Source organism: Cyprinus carpio, chromosome A24, assembly GCF_018340385.1.
Source record: "Cyprinus carpio isolate SPL01 chromosome A24, ASM1834038v1, whole genome shotgun sequence".
Taxonomy (NCBI): Eukaryota; Metazoa; Chordata; class Actinopteri; order Cypriniformes; family Cyprinidae; genus Cyprinus; species Cyprinus carpio.
This window is the reverse complement of record NC_056595.1, coordinates 23483241-23505722: the sequence shown is the minus strand read 5'-3', so window position 1 is coordinate 23505722 and position 22482 is coordinate 23483241. Positions and strand designations below refer to the sequence as shown.

General features: G+C 34.9%; 6 gene segments (V, D, J or C); 5 read left to right on the top strand and 1 right to left on the bottom strand.

The window, feature by feature from the left end:
* The first annotated feature begins 589 nt into the window (after positions 1-589).
* Positions 590-4696, top strand: LOC122135416. The segment is given in 2 exon segments: positions 590-644; positions 4319-4696. Coding segments are annotated over 2 exon segments (405 nt in total).
* Positions 4697-7333: 2637 nt separating this feature from the next.
* LOC122135418 lies at positions 7334-8672 on the top strand. The segment is given in 2 exon segments: positions 7334-7516; positions 7606-8672. Coding segments are annotated over 2 exon segments (381 nt in total).
* A 2668-nt stretch (positions 8673-11340) lies between these two features.
* LOC122135475 lies at positions 11341-11801 on the top strand. The segment is given in 2 exon segments: positions 11341-11389; positions 11479-11801. Coding segments are annotated over 2 exon segments (372 nt in total).
* Positions 11802-12979: 1178 nt separating this feature from the next.
* On the top strand, positions 12980-13891 carry LOC122135424. The segment is given in 2 exon segments: positions 12980-13254; positions 13335-13891. Coding segments are annotated over 2 exon segments (366 nt in total).
* A 2599-nt stretch (positions 13892-16490) lies between these two features.
* LOC109045900 lies at positions 16491-20671 on the top strand. The segment is given in 2 exon segments: positions 16491-16715; positions 20084-20671. Coding segments are annotated over 2 exon segments (372 nt in total).
* Positions 17880-19473, bottom strand: LOC109059615. The segment is given in 2 exon segments: positions 17880-18316; positions 19315-19473. Coding segments are annotated over 2 exon segments (462 nt in total).
* Positions 20672-22482: the final 1811 nt, after the last annotated feature.

Below are 22482 nucleotides of genomic sequence, written 5' to 3'. Positions count from 1 at the left end.
TTATGTGGTTTGAATTGGTTGTAAATTTTATGCTATTTTCTTTTAAGTTCACACTTACTGATGAACCATGATTTGAGCATGAAAATGTTCACATGTGACTCAGTCAGTAAGAGTGTGTCTCAATCAGCTCCTTAGTTCACTAGTCAGTGCACTACTCAGGGATTACATCACGCTCATGCTCAAAACATTCCCACAATGCACCATAAAAGCCAGTATGCATCACTGCTGTCTATAGTGATGTTTCTTAAGGTCCCTCAAACCAACTGAGCTGAAAAACATGTTTAATTCATGTACAAAAACCTTAAATAATCAAAATGATTAAAGTCATTAATAAATCCATAATCATATTCCAATCCTTTAATAAACCGACAGATGATAACCAGTAAAAATAATTGTAAAAACAAAGATGAAACAGCGTGATGTGCAGATACGATGATTGACAGAATGAAATGAATGAGCAAACTTAATTTAGAAGCTCATTTAAATACAGGATCAGTTCATTTGCATATTGATCAGATGCTTCAGTGCTCTGAGAGTGTTTATAGTGCTGTGAGTTTACACTTCATCACTGACACACACAACAATCTTCATCAACATGACCTTCATCATCATCTTCATCTGGACTCTCACAGCGTTTGCTCAAGGTTTGTGCAGCACAAGTTTGATATCAATTCATTTATTCAAGTATATTGTCAAAGTTTTGAGTTGATTTTCTTCTTGTTGTGTGTTTCAGAGTGTAGAGGACAGATCAGCGTCACTCAGAGTCCCTCAACAGCAGCTCAACCAGGAGAAACAGTGAAGATCAGCTGTAAAACCAGCACTGATGTGCGCAGATGGGATGATGGGAATGAAGGTTTAGTCTGGTACTTACAGAAACCTGGAGAAGCTCCTAAACTCCTGATTTATTATGTAAAAAAGCTTCAGTCAGGAACTCCATCTAGATTCAGTGGCAGTGGATCTAACAGTGATTTCACTCTGACCATCAGTGGAGTCCAGACTGAAGATGCTGCACATTATTACTGTCAGAGTTTCCACAGTGGTAATGTGTTCACACAGTGATAAAGAGTGGTACAAAAACCTCGTTCAGTCAGAGTCACAGTGACTGAACTGATGCTGCAGCTGCTCAAACACTATCACACACTACTGACACACAGAGACCAAACACAGAACTACACATGAGCTCAGAACGGAGTCAGGAGTGTCCAGCACAGAAAAAAATCTAAAATAAATAAAAAAAAAAAATAGAAATAAATTAAACAATGTGATGATATCAACCACCATCATCTTCACCTTCAAACATCAATAATATGAAATTGAGGGGACTTTTTGTAGTCAGTGAGCAGCTGGGAAAGAATTATAATTTTAAATGGATAGTTGACCCAAAAATGAAAATTAAGTCATCTTTTACTCACCCTTGTGTTGTTCTAATGCTGTCTGACCTTCATTCTTTTTCAGACCGTGAAAGGAGATTCTTTTTAAAAATGTCCTGCACACTTGTTCATTTATTGGCAGTAAATGAAGATCAACATCAAGCTTTCAAAAAAGACACAAAAGTATCACAGAATGGTCTCATGAGACATGTGTCGTATATTCCAAGTGTTCGGGGGAATACTGTAGAGTTTGGTGAGAAACAAACTGAAATGTAACATTATTTTTCAAGTATCCTGACATGACCTTTATGAAATCCAGCAGTTCACTCCGGACTCGCCAAAGAAAAGCACACAAGCTGTAAAAAATCAAGATTAATAAAAACTCAATTATTAATTTGATTATCAATTAAAAACGGTCATGAAGATCAGAATGACAGATGAATGCGATAACTTGTTGTGACAACAGATATATTAACCTCAGAGAAAAAAGCACATGGATTGTATTTCATGTTGTGTTTTTATTAATCTTGAATAGAGTCTCATGAATCTGCAGTCGTGCACAGAGACCACTGGTCAAGTCAGGATATTTGATTTTATTCCCTCGAACACTTGGGACATATAGTGTCACATGAGACTATTCTGTGATACTTTCATGTCTTTCTCACTTTATACTGACATTATATGGACAAGTGTGCAGAATACAAAAAAAAAAAAAAAACTCGAGCACTTCACTAAGTGCACTTATAATACATTAAACATCACACAACACATTTACTGAATCTTCAGACTTGAACTGCTGCTCAACAGTCGGACAGCTTAGAAAAGCTCAGAATGACTATTAAACAAACTCAACATCATAAAAACATCTCAGATCCTCTCTGAGCTTTTGTGCGCTGGTGTTTTTCTCTGTATAATGTGACGATGATGAGAGTCTGATGAAGAAATAAACTGTTAAACGACTGCCTGATGGAGGGTTTTTCCACAGAGAGTCACTTTGCATCAGCACATGCTTCAGCGCTCCGAGTGTTTATAGCGTTCAGACTCAACACTTTATAACACACTGCTGTTTACCACGGTACAAAACCAACAAACACAATGAATCTCTTCAGCAGCTTCATCTGGATTCTGGCAGCTTTTATTCCAGGTAACAGAAGTGAAAGATGATCATTTTTGACTCTTTAATGTTGATTTGATTTGATTGAACACATATAATGTTGTTGTCAGCAGCATCCAGAGGAATCACTGTGACTCAGCCTGAAGCTGTGACTGTTTCTGAAGGACAAGACGCCACTATAAAGTGTAAAACTGATGCTGGAATATATAGCCGGGGTTTAGCTTGGTATCAGCAGAAACCTGGAGAAGCTCCTAAACTCATCATTTATCTGGTAAACGATCGATATGGTAACAGTTTCAGTCGATTCAGTGGGAATGGAGCATAAGGTGGAACTGATTTCACTCTGACCATCAGTGGAGTCCAGACTGAAGATGCTGGACATTATTACTGTCAGAGTTTCCATGTCATCAACAGTAAATATGTGTTCACACAGTGATAAAGAGTGGTACAAAAACCTCGGTCAGTCAGAGTCACAGTGACTGAACTGATGCTGCAGCTGCTCAAAGGAGGATCTGAAACTCTGTTGTTTTTGCTCTTTCTCCTCATATTCGGACTCTCTGTAGGGAGAAGAGAAATGCTGGAAACTGGACTGATTGAATCTGCACAGCTTCGAGGTTTTGATTTGATTCGTTGTGCTCTTATAGATCCGTCACATGATGGAGATTGAAGCTCAACATCTGTCTCACAAACACATGCAGCTGTTTTCAGTCACGCAGCTACAGCTGCTATAATGAATGATGAATGACAAAACTCTAGGCTACTTAAATTCAACACAGAAACTCACAGTTCAATAACATATTTCACATCAGCAATAAAATCTGACATGAACGATATGTAAACATTGTTTCACAGCTTTTCAAACTGTCTCTTTCAGGTCGGTTCAACAAACGCTTCACATAAAGATCAGACAGTGGCTCTGCTGGTTTATGATCCTAAAACCGTCATATTGTGTGTCAGAGTTTCTCCATCGACTGTAAAACCAGCGATCCATCTCAGTTACTGTACACTACTGTTGAAATGTTTGGGATCATCCATACACAAATGTAATATATGTACATTAAATTTCCACATATGAAGTATATTGTCATATGAAGTAAAAACATATATGAAACCTATATTAGAAATTGGAACAATTTAATGTATTAACATGAATATCCAGCCCATACTAATATGTGTTTATGTATGTGTAAAACATTAGATATGTATGTATATCCATCCTAAAACCTGTAAATTTTTGTTGTTTTTATACAAGTAAATATTATAGATAGACATGTATTTAAAAGAATTATTACAAAAACATATAAACATACAGATTTTGTATATATGTTGTTTTAATAAATTTACATATATAAATAAAATATATATTGTTTACATACATTATGGTTACTACATGCAATACCATATAAAAAATTATCATCATATATATATATAATTAAAACACATTTTAATATGGGGATTTTATATCTACCCAGGTCAAAATTATATATCACCTTATAGGTAACATATATGGCAATATCTTAATATTGTTGTCATAAAAGAAGCATCTTGTTGACAAATGTTGGCTATGTTTAGAAGCTCATTTAGATACAGGATCAGTTCATTTGCATATTGATCAGATGCTTCAGTGCTCTGAGAGTGTTTATAGTGCTGTGAGTTTAACACTTCATCACTGACACACACAACAATCTTCATCAACATGACCTTCATCATCATCTTCATCTGGACTCTCACAGCGTTTGCTCAAGGTTTGTGCAGCACAAGTTTGATATCAATTCATTTCTTCAAGTATATTGTCAAAGTTTTGAGTTGATTTTCTTCTTGTTGTGTGTTTCAGAGTGTAGAGGACAGATCAGCGTCACTCAGAGTCCCTCAACAGCAGCTCAACCAGGAGAAACAGTGAAGATCAGCTGTAGAACCAGCAAAGATGTGAACAGGGATAAAGATGGAGATGATTATATATTCTGGTACTTACAGAAACCTGGAGAAGCTCCTAAACTCCTGATTCGTTATGCAAAAAAGCTTGAGTCAGGAACTCCATCTAGATTCAGTGGCAGTGGATCTAACAGTGATTTCACTCTGACCATCAGTGGAGTCCAGACTGAAGATGCTGGACATTATTACTGTCAGAATTTACACTGTAGAACAAATTCTGATGGTTATTGTGAGGGTGACTATGTGTTCACACAGTGATAAAGAGTGGTACAAAAACCTCGGTCAGTCAGAGTCACAGTGACTGAACTGATGCTGCAGCTGCTCAAACACTATCACACACTACTGACACACAGAGACCAAACACAGAACTACACATGAGCTTTAAACTGAGTAGGGAGTGAAATCAGCTCTATTAGACTGTGATCTGTCCTGTGACAGACGGGTTTGACTCAACTATGCTCAGATCCAGAGAAAACAGACTGTATAAACTAATATCAAATCAAAAAGACAATAGCAGCATCAAGGTTTTTTTTTTTTTTTGTACATTATTGTACACTCATATCTCATTTTAAAGTCATATAGTAAAGTCATTGTGTAGCAGCATTGTGTTTTCGTTCACAAAAATCTAAATCTAACCTTTAAATATTTGTAATGCTGAGTGTCTTTCCCCCTTTTTTTCCCTATAGTCATGATCTTTATGTTCTTTGTTCCTGGACTGTCTCTTGCTGCCCCCTGTTGGTCAGTAACCCACATGCACCACATATTCACCCTGCATTTAAACGAACAAAAATGAAGACGTTTGAAAAAAATATATTTTTTGTATTTTGCACAAAAATGAAAATCATACATGACTGAAATTGCATGAGGGTTAGTAAATGATGACAATTAAAATTTTTGGGTGAACTGTCTCTGTAAAGGTGCTATATGTGTGATATATTTATACACATGTTCAGTTTTAACAAGTGTTTTCTCAGCATTTCAGCACTGCATCAACTACTGATGAACATCAATTTTTTATTCAAATTATTACTGGTTATTTAACCATGTATTGTCTTTGAAAGGCTTTTCTCGTTCAAACACGTTAAAATGCACAAATTCATGTAATTTTTTATTTACATGTAATGGAGAACTTCTTTCACCTAATATATATTTACTTAATATATTAATAATATGTTAATGATCAAGTATCACATTTGCATGTTCATGTTTCTCTGAAGTTGGTTAATAGTCACATGACATGCAGGTAAACAAATAAAATGGAATATATTTTCTTTTATTTGAATTTTTATATCAATGGTACAAGATTATTGTATATAAATCAGTATGATAAACGAGTTAGGTCAAAATGAATCTAAAAGTAGTCTGATTATATTATCTAAAATTTGTAATGTAGTGGATTATGTTTCTAAAATTGCGTCAAGTAATTTGGAAACAGTAACGGATTACAATTTGTAAGAATCTACCCAGCTCTGACTATAGATATGTATAGAGATCTATGGTCATGACAGATATTCCATTTAGTTAAAAATGACATGACGTGTGGCCAAGTGTGGTGTGCTATACTCAGAATTTGTGCTCTGCATTTCATTCATCCAAGTACACACACACACACACACACACATACACACACACACACACACACACACAGCAGTGAGTAGTGAACACACGAACACACACACATACAGCAGTGAGTAGTGAACACACACACACACACACACACTGTGGGTTACAAGTCTGACTCTCTAATCATTAGGCCACGACTGTCCCTAACCCAGATACTCTTCTGGGGATTTCTAGGCGTTGTTTCATGTCACGTAACGAGTGTGTCTCCTGACGAATGTGTCTCTTGTCTTTTCTCGAATGCATAGTTCAATTCGGGGTCACAACTGTAACTTTATCAGAAAGAATAAGACTCATCTCAACCAATTTGTTACAAAAAGAAACAAAATAACATTTATTAAACATGCATCCAACCTGAACCCATTACACTTGAGGAATATTTGAACTGAGCCGGATGGACAGTTCGGGAACTGTGACGTCCAGCGACTAGCAAGGGCTCTCTGAAGAATACTGATACTAAACAGGAAGTTCATGTTCATGACAGGAAACGGAAAACTCCCCAAAGGTCCAAAGAGAAAGACCAAATCAGTAGTGTGAAATAATCACTTACCTCTCGTTCTAAAGCACACATAGTGAGACTAAACGTATCAGACACCACAACGCTGATGATGATGATGATGATGATGATGATGATGATGATGTCATCTGCATGCCACAGATTCTCAGTTCATTTTTCATTGATTGGCAGTCAGCAGATGGATGAATGTCTAAATATGTTTTAACGCTCATTACAAAAATCAGCATCCTGCTAGAACCCAAAGCTCAAGAAGCTTCTTACAATCATTCTACTTCTGTTAGAACTTATTACACACATATACCGCATTCATTCTGCATATAGATCTTATAGGTAACAGATTCTAAAACACACACACACACACACACACACACACACCAACCTACGCGAGCTTCCTCTTTCATGAATGATTATTAGTGATGTCATCAATAATGTTGCTACTTAAACATTCAATGACAAAATTACAGCATCATCATGTGCAGCAAACATCAGCCAATGTTTCTGATTGAAAACAAGTGTCCGAACAGAACCTGCAGGACGAGCCGCTCATTCTGTCCCGTCAGGAAAGACAGCAGAAAGAGTTTGGAGGACAGACAGAAATCCAGACGGTGAGAAAGAGGGTCAGGTGATTGCTGTGGTCAGGTGAATGTAGGCCAATATTTTGGACATTCAATTTACATTAAATAAAAATCATGTCAAGTTTTTTTTGCATATTTGACCTGCTTTTTGATGTTAATTTGATGTCCCACTAGGAAGCTGTTGCACAAACAAAACAACAAAATGATGTCTCTGCTGTCTTGAGGTAAATGATGTGGAGTGTGTTTGCATATTGTTCAGATGCTTCAGTGCTCTGAGAGTGTTTATAGTGCTGTGAGTTTAACACTTCATCACTGACACACACAACAATCTTCATCAACATGACCTTCATCATCATCTTCATCTGGACTCTCACAGCGTTTGCTCAAGGTTTGTGCAGCACAAGTTTGATATCAATTCATTTCTTCAAGTATATTGTCAAAGTTTTGAGTTGATTTTCTTCTTGTTGTGTGTTTCAGAGTGTAGAGGACAGATCAGCGTCACTCAGAGTCCCTCAACAGCAGCTCAACCAGGAGAAACAGTGAAGATCAGCTGTAAAACCAGCACAGATGTGTACAGTGATAGTTCGGGGCAGCGCTTAGCCTGGTACTTACAGAAACCTGGAGAAGCTCCTAAACTCCTGATTTTTTGGGCTAACCGCCTCCAGTCAGGAACTCCATCTAGATTCAGTGGCAGTGGATCTAACAGTGATTTCACTCTGACCATCAGTGGAGTCCAGACTGAAGATGCTGCACATTATTACTGTCAGAGTTTCCACGTCATCAACAGTCAATATGTGTTCACACAGTGATAAAGAGTGGTACAAAAACCTCGGTCAGTCAGAGTCACAGTGACTGAACTGATGCTGCAGCTGCTCAAAGGAGGATCTGAAACTCTGTTGTTTTTGCTCTTTCTCCTCATATTCTGACTCTCTGTAGGGAGGGAGAAGAGAAATGCTGGAAACTGGACTGATTGAATCTGCACAGCTTTGAGGATTTGATTTGATTTGATTCATTGTGCTCTTATAGATCCGTCACATGATGGAGATTGAAAAACCAGCGATTGATCTCAGTTACTGTACACTACTGTTAAAACGTTTCAGATCAACCATACACAAATGTAATATATGCACGTACATGTAATACATTTCCATACACATATGTATATTTATATATGTTTAAAACAATTTTGGACATATACAGTATGTCATGTACAGTACATGCATATCCATTCTAAAAACCGTCAATACATGTAGATATTATATAAGCAAATCAAAAAGATAGACACGTATTTTAAAAATAATTGCATATGTTTACAAAACTTTACATGGTTGCTACATAACACATAAAAATTATGACATTGATATTATTATCATATGGACACAGGGGCACATTAATGCATGGGTTATAAGGGGCTGAAGATTAGGGGCCTACACTTGGGAGGGGCCCACTGGCTGCTGGGAAATTATATTTTTCGAATAATTATTTGTATATATGGGAGTTTGCAGCAGTGACAACAGCATTCTGTAAACAAACTTACACACTCATTTACAGCTGATCCTGACTCGCCATCTCCTAATTAGACACTCCTTTGGAGAGAAGTGCATCTTTAAAGATTATTATTATAATTAAAGAGTTTTTATTTTTGATTTGTTTTATTTCGTTAAGTAGTATTTTGAAGCTTTCTATAGATATATTTATCATGTCTGTGAGGCATGTATTCGCTGAGTTTTTGTTCATTTTTGTGAAGCGCTCCTGTTCAAGCCTGAGACAGCAGAAAGCATTTGTTTTCTTTATTTTATAAAAGCACAACGTTTTGTTGATATTGTGAGTGCACACAAATAAAAGTAGACACTACAGTTACGGATGTTGTTTTACTCTTATACCTTTATGAGCAAAAATAACGGCGTATCCACTGAAAAAATGCAAATGATCGCGCTGTAGCCTCCATGTCCTGCAAAGCGCGCTTTAACTTCCACTATAACGCAAATTTATCTTGTTTTAACGTTTAAACATGGTTATATGCTTGAACTGTTTTATATCTATACAGTAGATTTTATTTTAGGCAAGTTGTGATGATTTGAGAAGGCTATGATCAAACATAGACTCACTGTCTGCCGCTGGCCGCTTGGTCGTTACTTAAAATTTAAAAAACAAAAACTTATATTTAACGAAAAATGCTCCAAACTTTTTTCTAAATTAATTTAATAATGATAAAAATAAAAAAAATTAAACGAAATATAATCACTTTTCGATTACATACAAAACTGATCTATTTTAATAGCTCAAACAGTAGTATAAGCTGTTTTGGGAGGGGGGGAGCTGGTCGGTAATTCTGATAAGCTGTCGGACACGTGCCAGGCTTTATAACGTGCAGCTTAACAAGTAACACAACACTGCTGTGCGAAAGGACAGGAAAAGTTCTGATGGCATTTTCTTTTCGTATAGTTTATTTTATGTAAAGGCTATATTCTGCTGTTCCACAAGCGCCACCGTCTGGCAAAGAGTGAATGTGCACATTCACTTACATTCACAAGAAAAGTGTTTAAAAAGTAAACTAACATATCAATAAGAGAAAAAAAATCGAAATTTGACAGTGTAAGGAAGCAAAAAAATAAATAAATAAAATCTAGAGAGGGGGGAACTTCCGAAATGCTGTAGCCTGGGGCCTCTGGATATCTTAAAGCGCCCCTGTATGGACATATAGAACATTTGAGGATTTATGTATGCTATGAGGATTTAACATGTTATAAACTTATATCTTCATCTACCCAGAGAATATACGTATGTGAAAATTATGCATCATCTTATAGGTAACATATGGAAATATCACTTTAAATACAGGGCAATATATATCATATATTATATTTCCATATGGGCAGTAAAATATATATATTTTTTTTCCTTTGAAAGAAAGTAATATTTCATTCAGGAAAGATGCATTAAACTGATCAAAATACATTTATAATGTTACAAAAGATTTCTATTTCAAATAAATGCTGTTCTTTTGAACTTTCTATTCATCAAAGAATCCTAATTCTGTAAAATTCTGTAAAAAAAAAAAAAAAAATGCATCACAGTTTCCATAAATTTTAACACTGATAATAATCAGAAATGTTTCTTGAGCAGCAAATCAGCATATTAGAATAATTTCTGAAGATCATGTGACACTGAAGACTGGAGTAATGATGCTGAAAATTCAGCTGCGCATCACAGAAATAAATTAAATTTTAAAATATATTACAATAGAAAACAATTCTGTAAAATTTTAATAATATTTCACAATATTAAATTTTAGTTTTGATCAATTTAATGCAGCTTAAGAGACTTCTTTAAAAAATCCTTTATTAAAAAATCTTTCTGACCCTAAATTGTTGAATGACAATGTAAACACAGTCTCTGGACCTGAGTGACTTTAATTTGTCCTTTTTAGTCGTGTCAACCTTCATCATTAAAATCAGTGCAAAAGGACAAATCAAGAGACATAAAAGACAAAAATATATCCATGGGAGTAAATTGTAATGCTAATGACATTTTGGAATTTTTTTAAATAAATATTTATAATTATTTATTTAAACATTTAATCTTTACACATTTTACACCATCTGGGGTCTTTTTTCATGTGGTTTGAATTGGTTGTAAATTTTATGCTATTTTCTTTTAAGTTCACACTTACTGATGAACCATGATTTGAGCATGAAAATGTTCACATGTGACTCAGTCAGTAAGAGTGTGTCTCAATCAGCTCCTTAGTTCACTAGTCAGTGCACTACTCAGGGATTACATCACGCTCATGCTCAAAACATTCCCACAATGCACCATAAAAGCCAGTATGCATCACTGCTGTCTATAGTGATGTTTCTTAAGGTCCCTCAAACCAACTGAGCTGAAATACATGTTTAATTCATGTACAAAAACCTTAAATAATCAAAATGATTAAAGTCATTAATAAATCCATAATCATATTCCAATCCTTTAATAAACCGACAGATGATAACCAGTAAAAATAATTGTAAAAAACAAAGATGAAACAGTGTGATGTGCAGATACAATGAGTGACAGGATGAAATGAATGAGATAATTTAATTTAGGATGTTATTTAAATAATGTGTGATTTGATTTGGTTATTGTTGAGATGATTCAGTGCTCTGAGAGTGTTTATAGTGCTGTGAGTTTAACACTCCATCACTGACACACACAACAATCTTCATCAACATGACCTTCATCATCATCTTCATCTGGACTCTCACAGCGTTTGCTCAAGGTTTGTGCAGCACAAGTTTGATATCAATTCATTTCTTCAAGTATATTGTCAAAGTTTTGAGTTGATTTTCTTCTTGTTGTGTGTTTCAGAGTGTAGAGGACAGATCAGCGTCACTCAGAGTCCCTCAACAGCAGCTCAACCAGGAGAAACAGTGAAGATCAGCTGCAAAACCAGCACAGATGTGAACAGATGGAGTGGGGCTGACCGTTTAGCCTGGTACTTACAGAAACCTGGAGAAGCTCCTAAACTCCTGATTTATGATGCAAACACTCTCCAGTCAGGAACTCCATCTAGATTCAGTGGCAGTGGATCTAACAGTGATTTCACTCTGACCATCAGTGGAGTCCAGCCTGAAGATGCTGCACATTATTACTGTCAGAGTTTCCACAGTGGTAATGTGTTCACACAGTGATAAAGAGTGGTACAAAAACCTCGGTCAGTCAGAGTCACAGTGACTGAACTGATGCTGCAGCTGCTCAAACACTATCACACACTACTGACACACAGAGACCAAACACAGCTTTCAAAAAAGACACAAAAGTATCACAGAATGGTCTCATGAGAAATGTGGCGTATATTCCAAGTGTTCGGGGGAATACTGTAGAGTTTGGTGAGAAACAAACTGAAATGTAACATTATTTTTCAAGTATCCTGACATGACCGTCATGAAATCCAGCAGTTCACTCCGGACTCGCCAAAGAAAAGCACACAAGCTGTAAAAAATCAAGATTAATAAAAACTCAATTATTAATTTGATTATTAATTAAAAATGGTCATGAAGATCAGAATGACAGATGAATGTGATAACTTGTTGTGACAACAGATATATTTACCTCAGAGAAAAAAGCACATGGATTGTATTTCATATTGTGTTTTTATTAATCTTGAATAGAGTCTCATGAATCTGCAGTCGTGCACAGAGACCACTGGTCAAGTCAGGATATTTGATTTTATTCCCTCGAACACTTGGGACATATAGCGTCACATGAGACTATTCTGTGATACCTTCATGTCTTTCTCCCTTTATACTGCCATTATATGGACAAGTGTGCAGAATATTAAAAGATAAAAAATCTCTTGTACAGTCTGATATAGAAGTAAGGGCATACAGCATTAGAACAACACAAGAGTGAGGAAATGATGACTTCATTTTCATTTTTGGGTGAACTATCCCTTTAAGAGAAACAAAAGAAGCTTTTTATGAACCAAGTATTTATTTCAAAATATTCACAGTCAGAATGCACCATAAACTGTTCAAAAATTAGATTAGCAAGAAAATATATTGATAGAAAATATCAATAAGACTTTCTGGATTAGTATCAGCACTATATAATATGTCTGCATTGCATTAAAAATTATTATTTGATTTACTTTCTGCCAACATCCAAAGTGAACAGCAGTGAAACAAACAAACTAACAGAGCAGCTGAAGAAAAACCCTCGAGCACTTCACTAAGTGCACTTATAATGCATTAAACATCACACAACACATTTACTGAATCTTCAGACTTGAACTGCCTGCTCAACAGTCGGACAGCTTAGAAAAGCTCAGAATGACTGTTAAACAAACTCAACATCATAAAAACATCTCAGATCCTCTCTGAGCTTTTGTGCGCTGGTGTTTTTCTCTGTATAATGTGACGATGATGAGAGTCTGATGAAGAAATAAACTGTTAAACGACTGGCTGATGGAGGGTTTTTCCACAGAGAGTCACTTTGCATCAGCACATGCTTCAGCGCTCCGAGTGTTTATAGCGTTCAGACTCAACACTTTATAACACACTGCTGTTTACCACGGTACAAAACCAACAAACACAATGAATCTCTTCAGCAGCTTCATCTGGATTCTGGCAGCTTTTATTCCAGGTAACAGAAGTGAAAGATGCTCATTTTTGACTCTTTAATGTTGATTTGATTTGATTGAACACATATAATGTTGTTGTCAGCAGCATCCAGAGGAATCACTGTGACTCAGCCTGAAGCTGTGACTGTTTCTGAAGGACAAGACGCCACTATAAAGTGTAAAACTGATGCTGGAATATTTAGCTGGGGTTTAGCTTGGTATCAGCAGAAACCTGGAGAAGCTCCTAAACTCATCATTTATCAGGTAGATGAACGGTATGGTAACAGTTTCAGTCGATTCAGTGGGAATGGAGCAGAAGGTGGAACTGATTTCATTCTGAGCATCAGTGGAGTCCAGACTGAAGATGCTGGACATTATTACTGTCAGAGTTACCACAGTGGTTATGTGTTCACACAGTGATAAAGAGTGGTACAAAAACCTCGGTCAGTCAGAGTCACAGAGACTGAACTGATGCTGCAGCTGCTCAAAGGAGGATCTGAAACTCTGTTGTTTTTGCTCTTTCTCCTCATATTCTGACTCTCTGTAGGGAGAAGTGAAATTCTGGAAACTGGACTGATTGAATCTGCACAGCTTTGAGGATTTGATTTGATTCGTTGTGCTCTTATAGATCCGTCACATGATGGAGATTGAAGCTCAACATCTGTCTATCACAAACACATGCAGCTGTTTTCAGTCACGCAGCTACAGCTGCTATAATGAAAGATGAAAGACAAAACTCTAGGCTACTTAAATTCAACACAGAAACTCAGTTCAATAACATATTTCATTTCATGAATGATATGTAAACATTGTTTCACAGCTTTTCAAACTGTCTCTTTCAGGTCGGTTCAGCAAATGCTTCACATAAAGATCAGACAGTGGCTCTGCTGGTTTATGATCCTAAAACCGTCATATTGTGTGTCAGAGTTTCTCCATCGACTGTAAAACCAGCGATCCATCTCAGTTACTGTACACTACTGTTGAAATGTTTGGGATCATCCTTACACAAATGTAATATATGCATGTAAATTTGTTAAATTTCTATACACATATGTATGTTTATGTATGTTTAAAAACATTTTTGGACGTATGTGTCAATTTACGTGCATATCCATTCTAAAAACTTATACATGAAGATATTATATAAGCAAGATGTGTTTTAAAATTTATATATATATATATATATATATATATATATATATATATATATATATATATAAATATTAAAACCATATATAAACATACAGATATTTTGTCTATATGTTGTTTTAATAAAATTGCATATGTTCACATATATGGTTGCTACATATACCACAGAAAAAAAAAAATCATCACATAGATATTATTAACATATGGACATATAGGGCTTTTGCTCTGAGGATTTTAACGTGTTATAAACTTATATCCTCATCTATCCAGAGAATATATGTATGTGGAAATTATGTTTTAACTTATGTGTAACATATGGAAATATCACTTTTAATATAGGGCAATACATATCATATTATATTTCCATATGGGCAGTAAAATATTTTTTATCTTTTGAAATAAAGTAATATTTAATTCAGCAAAGACACAATAAATTGATCAAAATACATTTATAATGTTACAAAAGATTTCTATGTCAAATAATTGCTGTTCTTTTGAACTTTCTATTCATCAAAGAATCCTAAAAAATAAATGTATCACAGTTTCCACAAAAATATTGTGCAGCACAACTGTTTTCAACACGAGCAGCAAATCATCATATTAGAATAATTTCTGAAGATCATGTGACACTGAAGACTGGAGTAATGATGCTGGAAATACAGCTGTGCATCACAGAAATAAATTACAGTTTACAATATATTCTAATAGAAAACAATTCTGTAAAACTGTAATAATATTTCACAATATTACAGTTTTCCTGTAGTTTTGATCAATTTAATAAAGCTTAAGAGACTTTCTCTAAAAATCCTTTATGTAAGGGATAATGTACATCTAGCTGGTTGTTCTTTCAGAATAAACCCAGACAGGGTGATCAGGACCCTGATGTGAAGCAGGGGAGTCTTGTATCAGCGGTTATTACATGGCTTCTTGCATCATACGTAAATAATTAGATGCAAAATATTGATTTGAGTTGAAATATTTGAATACAATGCTTCCGTGAAACACAGCAGTTGCGAGCAAGCGGCAAATTCAAACTAAATAAACATTTAAGGGAAACGATGCTTTAAAACCACTTATTACACAACATTTCATCACAAAAATAATTAAGGAAATTAAAGAATTAAAACGGAAATGTTTTAAAACCTTACCAGTTTGTTAGTTCTCTTATAATCCATGACAGCGTACAAAATAATCGTAGCAAAATGGCAGCAGCTGCGTTTGTATGAAAAATTGTATCGTGATACCAGGATGACATAATTATACAATTGTACACCATTTTGAATTTAGTTTTAATATTTTATTAGCTAAACAAACACAAAGCTTCCACCAAGAAAAAAAATAGTTCAAGCAAGAGTACAGTGCCGACTGCTGTTACCCGGATGAGTCTGTGTTATTAGCTTTTACTGGTTGTTATCCAGGGATAACATACCTCGGAATGTCGCAACTGACCAATCAGAATCAAGTATTCCACAGAGCCGTGTAATAATAAAAAATTATACTGACCATACATTTTTGAATGACAGTGTAAACACAGTCTCTGGACCTGAGTGACTTTAATTTGTCCTTTTTACTCGAGTCAACCTTCATCATTAAAATCAGTGCAAAAGGAAAATCAAGAGACATAAAAGAAGAAAAAAATATATCCATGGGACTAAATTACAATTCTAATGACATTTGGGATTTTTTTTAAAAATAGATATTTATCACTATTTATCTAAAAATTTAATCTTTACACATTTTACACCATCAGGGGTCTTTTTTCATGTGGTTTGAATTGGTTGTAAATTTTATGCTTTTTTTTTTTAAGTTCACGCTTATTGATGAACCATGATTTGAGCATGAAAATGTTCACATGTGAGTCAGTCAGTAAGAGTGTGTCTCAATCAGCTCCTTAGTTCACTAGTCAGTGCACTACTCAGGGATTAAATAACACTCATGCTCAAAACATTCCCACAATGCACCATAAAAGCCAGTATGCATCGCTGCTGTCTATAGTGATGTTTCTTAAGGTCCCTCAAACCAACTGAGCTGAAATACATGTTTAATTTATGTACAAAAATGATGATAACCAGTAAAAATAATTGTAAAAAACAAAGATGAAACAGTGTGATGTGCAGATACAATGAGTGACAGGATGAAATGAATGAGCAAACTTCATTTAGAAGCTCATTTAAATACAGGATCAGTTCATTTGCATATTGATCAGATGCTTCAGTGCTCTGAGAGTGTTTATAGTGCTGTGAGTTTAACACTTCATCACTGACACACACAACAATCTTCATCAACATGACCTTCATCATCATCTTCATCTGGACTCTCACAGCGTTTGCTCAAGGTTTGTGCAGCACAAGTTTGATATCAATTCATTTCTTCAAGTATATTGTCAAAGTTTTGAGTTGATTTTCTTCTTGTTGTGTGTTTCAGAGTGTAGAGGACAGATCAGCGTCACTCAGAGGTCCCTCAACAGCAGCTCAACCAGGAGAAACAGTGAAGATCAGCTGTAAAACCAGCACTGATGTGTTCAATGATGGTTCTGATGATTATTTAGCCTGGTACTTACAGAAACCTGGAGAAGCTCCTAAACTCCTGATTTATTATGCTAACACTCTCCAGTCAGGAACTCCATCTAGATTCAGTGGCAGTGGATCTAACAGTGATTTCACTCTGACCATCAGTGGAGTCCAGACTGAAGATGCTGGACATTATTACTGTCAGAGTTTTCACTGCAGAACAGATTCTAGTGATAGTTGTGTGGGTGATGAAACATTCACACATTGATAAAGAGTGGTACAAAAACCTCGGTCAGTCAGAGTCACAGTGACTGAACTGATGCTGCAGCTGCTCAAACACTATCACACACTACTGACACACAGAGACCAAACACAGAACTACACATGAGCTCAGAACTGAGTCAGGAGTGAAATCAGCTCTATTAGACTGTGATCTGTCCTGTGACAGACGGGTTTGACTCAATAAAAGAAATTCAGTGTATCATTCATAAAAAACAAAAACAATGGCACCATATTTCTCAGATCCAATGTTACAGTGTTTGTGTTTTGTTTAGATTATTTGTAGTACACACATATTTAATCATATAGTTTTTTTTTTGTTTATATTTTACAACATAAACATGATCTTGAGCAGTTTCTCAAGTAGCTACTTCATCTCAAGCTGATGATGAATTTATTACTCATAACACATTTCTCATGAGCAGAAGTGAAACTGTTCCAGTTCAGAGCGTTTAACCGATCAAACAGAGAAACTGTGAGTTTGAGCTGAAAATCAGATTTGCATTGACAGCTTTAGTGATTCTGATCGTTTCAGAATAGAGCCAGCTCCGTCTCCAGAGACCATGTTCAAACCCCAAGAGCTTCAGTTCACATTTACTGCTAAACACAGCTGTTCTCAACTATTACAAACCCATCAACAGCAGCTGAAACTTTAGTGAAGGACTCTGAAGGAAGGACACACTGATCAATGATGCAGTCGGACACAAATGTAAGGCGTTCAGAAGCTTTATTGAATGAACAGCAATGGCAGCAGATTGAAAGACTGCTTGAGTATTGAGCTGTAAATCAGGAGACTGCTGTGAATCCTGCTGCTCTTCACTGGAGAAACATCAGCACTCGGAGCTCTTGAGGAACGAGGTCTCCTGAGCAGCTCCGTCATGTGTTACTCTGCAGACGAAGCGCTCGCCGGCTTCCCAGCGTGCTTTGCTGAGGCTCAGGACGCTGCTGCGGCTGTAGCGTCCGTCCCGCTCGCTCTCTGCGCTGGTCTGAACCCCCTCGGTGACCTCTGACCCGTCCAGCGTCCAGCTCACCTGCGCCCCCTGTGGAGAGTAAGAGCTGAGCAGACAGAGCAGTGCGGCTGAGTCTCCAGAGATCTGCAGAGAAGAGGGAGGCAGCAGAGACACGGAGGGCTTCACTGCGGGACCAGCTGAAACACACACACACACACACACACAACAGAAGCAGAAATCAAACACTGTTAAAATTAAGATGATTTGTTTAACTTTTCTTCATGCATCCAGAAATCAAACACTGTTAAAATTAAGATGATTTGACTTAAAAAAAAAAAAAAAACCTTAATTTGTAAATGTACCAAGAATTATTGCTAAATGTGAATTCATTAAAACACATTGAAATATTAGTAAAAATAAGATGTTAAATTATTAATGTAATGAAAAATGACATTTAAAAGCTGTATGAATTATACAATGTAAATAAATGATATAAATATTTTTCCAGAATTAGTAAGTTACAGAACATTTTTATATCTAATACATTTTTTAAAACATTTTCTACATGAAAATGTATTAATATTTTGTGATTTCTTCATAAGACTTATAAAATAAATGTAAATTATTCTTTCAATATTAAATGTATTTTTGGAATATTCTTCTATTTTGACATAATAATAATAATAATTTTTCACCATAAGTTTCAGGTATGAATTAGTTTTTATTTTTTATTTTTTATTTTTTTAAGTCAAGTCACTTACAATCATAATCTGCAAATTTAATAGTTTTCTTTATTTATTTAAAAATGCTCATTAACTAAATTTCTGTTTGTCTGATGATAAAATCTATGCAATTATATTTGTTTTGTCTGTATTATCAAACTTGTCATGCATTTAAAAAACCTTAATTGTTAACATTTAAAAATATTTTTTGACAAAATTATACCTAAAGAAATAACTGAAAATATCTTATAATACTGCTGTCCATACATTAAAATACAATCAAATGTTACCAATAATAATTAAAATTCTTAATGTAAAATAGAAAATACATGTAAACAATATGAAATATGAAAACATTTTTATAATTAATGAATTATCTTGCTGACAAATGTTTGCTGAAATCATCCAAAAATATAATAAACTAAATGAACTAAAATATCATACATTTTTATAATAGAATTAAAGAGACTTACCGATCGTCAGTTTAGTTCCTCCACCAAAAGTGTTCCACAGTGCTTCATTCTCGTGAAAGCGTCGTACAAAAACCTCCGTCACACTCAAATGAACACAAACTCCACGACACTCACACACACTGATATGAGACTCAACAGCAGACATGGATTATTATTAAAAGCAGCTGAAATGGTTAATCTTGTTTACTAATCATTGCATGAAGAAAAAAAATTGTGTTTCATAATCAGCCCATTACTTGCTATTGCATGAAGACTAAAATAATTTGTTTCATAATCAGCACCAAAATACATTTAGATGCTGATTCCGTATTGGATGACCTTTGACCTGTTATACAGTATCAAGATTAAAATAAATCTGCAGTACAGCTATTAAATGTTCTCAGAATAAAATCTGAATGAAACTGATCATTCAAATAATATGAAGAACATCATGAGTGTCTGTTTCTGAAATCAGTAAATATAGATATTCATTAGCAAAGATACTAAATAGTAAAACTGTGTCTCTGCTGTCTTGAGGTAAATGATGTGGAGTGTGTTTGCATATTGATCAGATGCTTCAGTGCTCTGAGAGTGTTTATAGTGCTGTGAGTTTAACATTTCATCACTGACACACACAACAATCTTCATCAACATGACCTTCATCATCATCTTCGTCTGGACTCTAGAGTGTTTTTATTGATGTTTGTTCAGCACAAGTTTGATATCAATTCATTTCTTCAAGTATATTGTCAAAGTTTTGAGTTGATTTTCTTCTTGTTGTGTGTTTCAGAGTGTAGAGGACAGATCAGCGTCACTCAGAGTCCCTCAACAGCAGCTCAACCAGGAGAAACAGTGAAGATCAGCTGTAGAACCAGCACAGATGTGTATGGTGGTGATCGTTTATCCTGGTACTTACAGAAACCTGGAGAAGCTCCTAAACTCCTGATTTATTGGACTGACAGCCTCCAGTCAGGAACTCCATCTAGATTCAGTGGCAGTGGATCTAACAGTGATTTCACTCTGACCATCAGTGGAGTCCAGACTGAAGATGCTGGACATTATTACTGTCAGAGTTTACACATCATCAGTAGTAGCTTGGTGTTCACACAGTGATAAAGAGTCGTACAAAAACCTCGGTCAGTCAGAGTCACAGTGACTGAACTGATGCTGCAGCTGATCAAAGGAGGATCTGAAACTCTGTTGTTTTTGCTCTTTCTCCTCATATTCTGACTCTCTGTAGGGAGAAGAGAAATGCTGGAAACTGGACTGATTGAATCTGCACAGCTTTGAGGTTTTGATTTGATTCGTTGTGCTCTTATACATCCGTCACATGATGGAGATTGAAGCTCAACATCTGTCTCACAAACACATGCAGCTGTTTTCCAGTCACGCAGCTACAGCTGCTATAATGAATGATGAAGGACAAAACTCTAGTGCTACTTAAATTCAACACAGAAACTCACAGTTCAATAACAATTGTTTCACATCAGCAATAAAATCTGACATGAACGATATGTAAACATTGTTTCACAGCTTTTCAAACTGTCTCTTTCAGGTCGGTTCAACAAACGCTTCACATAAAGATCAGACAGTGGCTCTGCTGGTTTATGATCCTAAAACCCTCATATTGTGTGTCAGAGTTTCTCCATCGACTGTAAAACCAGCGATCCATCTCAGTTACTGTACACTACTGTTGAAACGATTGAGATCATCCTTACACAAATGTAATAAATGCACCTACATGTATTAAATTTCCATGTTTATGTATGTATAAAACATTTTTGGACGTATATGTCATGTACATTCATATCCATTCAAAAAACCGTCAATACATGTAGATATTATATAAACAAATCTAAAATATAGACGTATTTTAAATGTATATATATATATATATAATATATATATATATATATATATATATATATATATATATATATATATATTACAAACCATATATGAACATACAGATTTTTTTTTGTCTATATGTTTTTTTGTTGTTGTTTTTTTTTATATATAAAATTGCATATATTCAGATATACGGTTGCTACACATACCACAGAAAAAAATCATCATCACATAGATATTATTAACATATGGACATATAGAACTTATTCTATGAGGATTTAACATGTGTTATAAACTTATATCTTCATCTATCCAGAGAATATAGGTATGTGAAAATTATGTGAAAAATCACCTTATGGGTAACAATATGGAAATATCACCTTTAATATAGGGCAATATATATATCATATATTATATTTCCATATGGGCAGTAAAATGTTTTTTATCTTTTAAAAGAAATAAATATTTAATTCAGAAAAGACGCATTAAATTGATCAAAAGACATTTATAATGTTACAAAAGATTTCTTTGTTAGATAAATGCTGTTCTTTTCAACTTTCTATTCATCAAAGAATCCTAAAAAATAAAATGTATCACAGTTTCCAAAAAATATTCAGCAACACAACTGTTTTCAACATTGATAATAATCAGAAATATTTCTTGAGCAGTAAATCATCATATTAGAATAATTTCTGAAGGTCATGTGACACTGAAGACTGGAGTAATGATGCTGAAAATACAGCTGCACATCACAGAAATAAATTATATTTTACAATATATTCTAATAGAAAACAATTCTGTAAAATTGTAATAATATTTCACAATATTACAGTTTCTCTGTAGTTTTGATAAATTTAATGCAGCTTAAGAGACTTCTTTAAAAAAAATCCTTTATTAAAAAATCTTTCTGACTCTAAATTGTTGAATGACAATGTAAACACAGTCTCTGGACCTGAGTGACTTTAATTTGTCCTTTTTAGTCGTGTCAACCTTCATCATTAAAATCAGTGCAAAAGTACAAATCAAGAGACATAAAAGACAAAAATCTGTCCATGGGACTAAATTGTAATGCTACTGACATTTTGTAATTTTTAAATATATATTTATCACTATTTATTAAAACATTTAATCTTTACACATTTTACACCATCAGGGGTCTTTTTTTTTCATGTGGTTTGAATTGGTTGTAAATTTTATGCTATTTTTTTAAGTTCACATTTATTGATAAATCATGATTTGAGCATGAAAATGTTCACATGTGACTCAGTCAGTAAGAGTGTGTCTCAATCAGCTCTTTAGTTCACTAGTCAGTGCACTACTCAGGGATTAAATAACACTCAT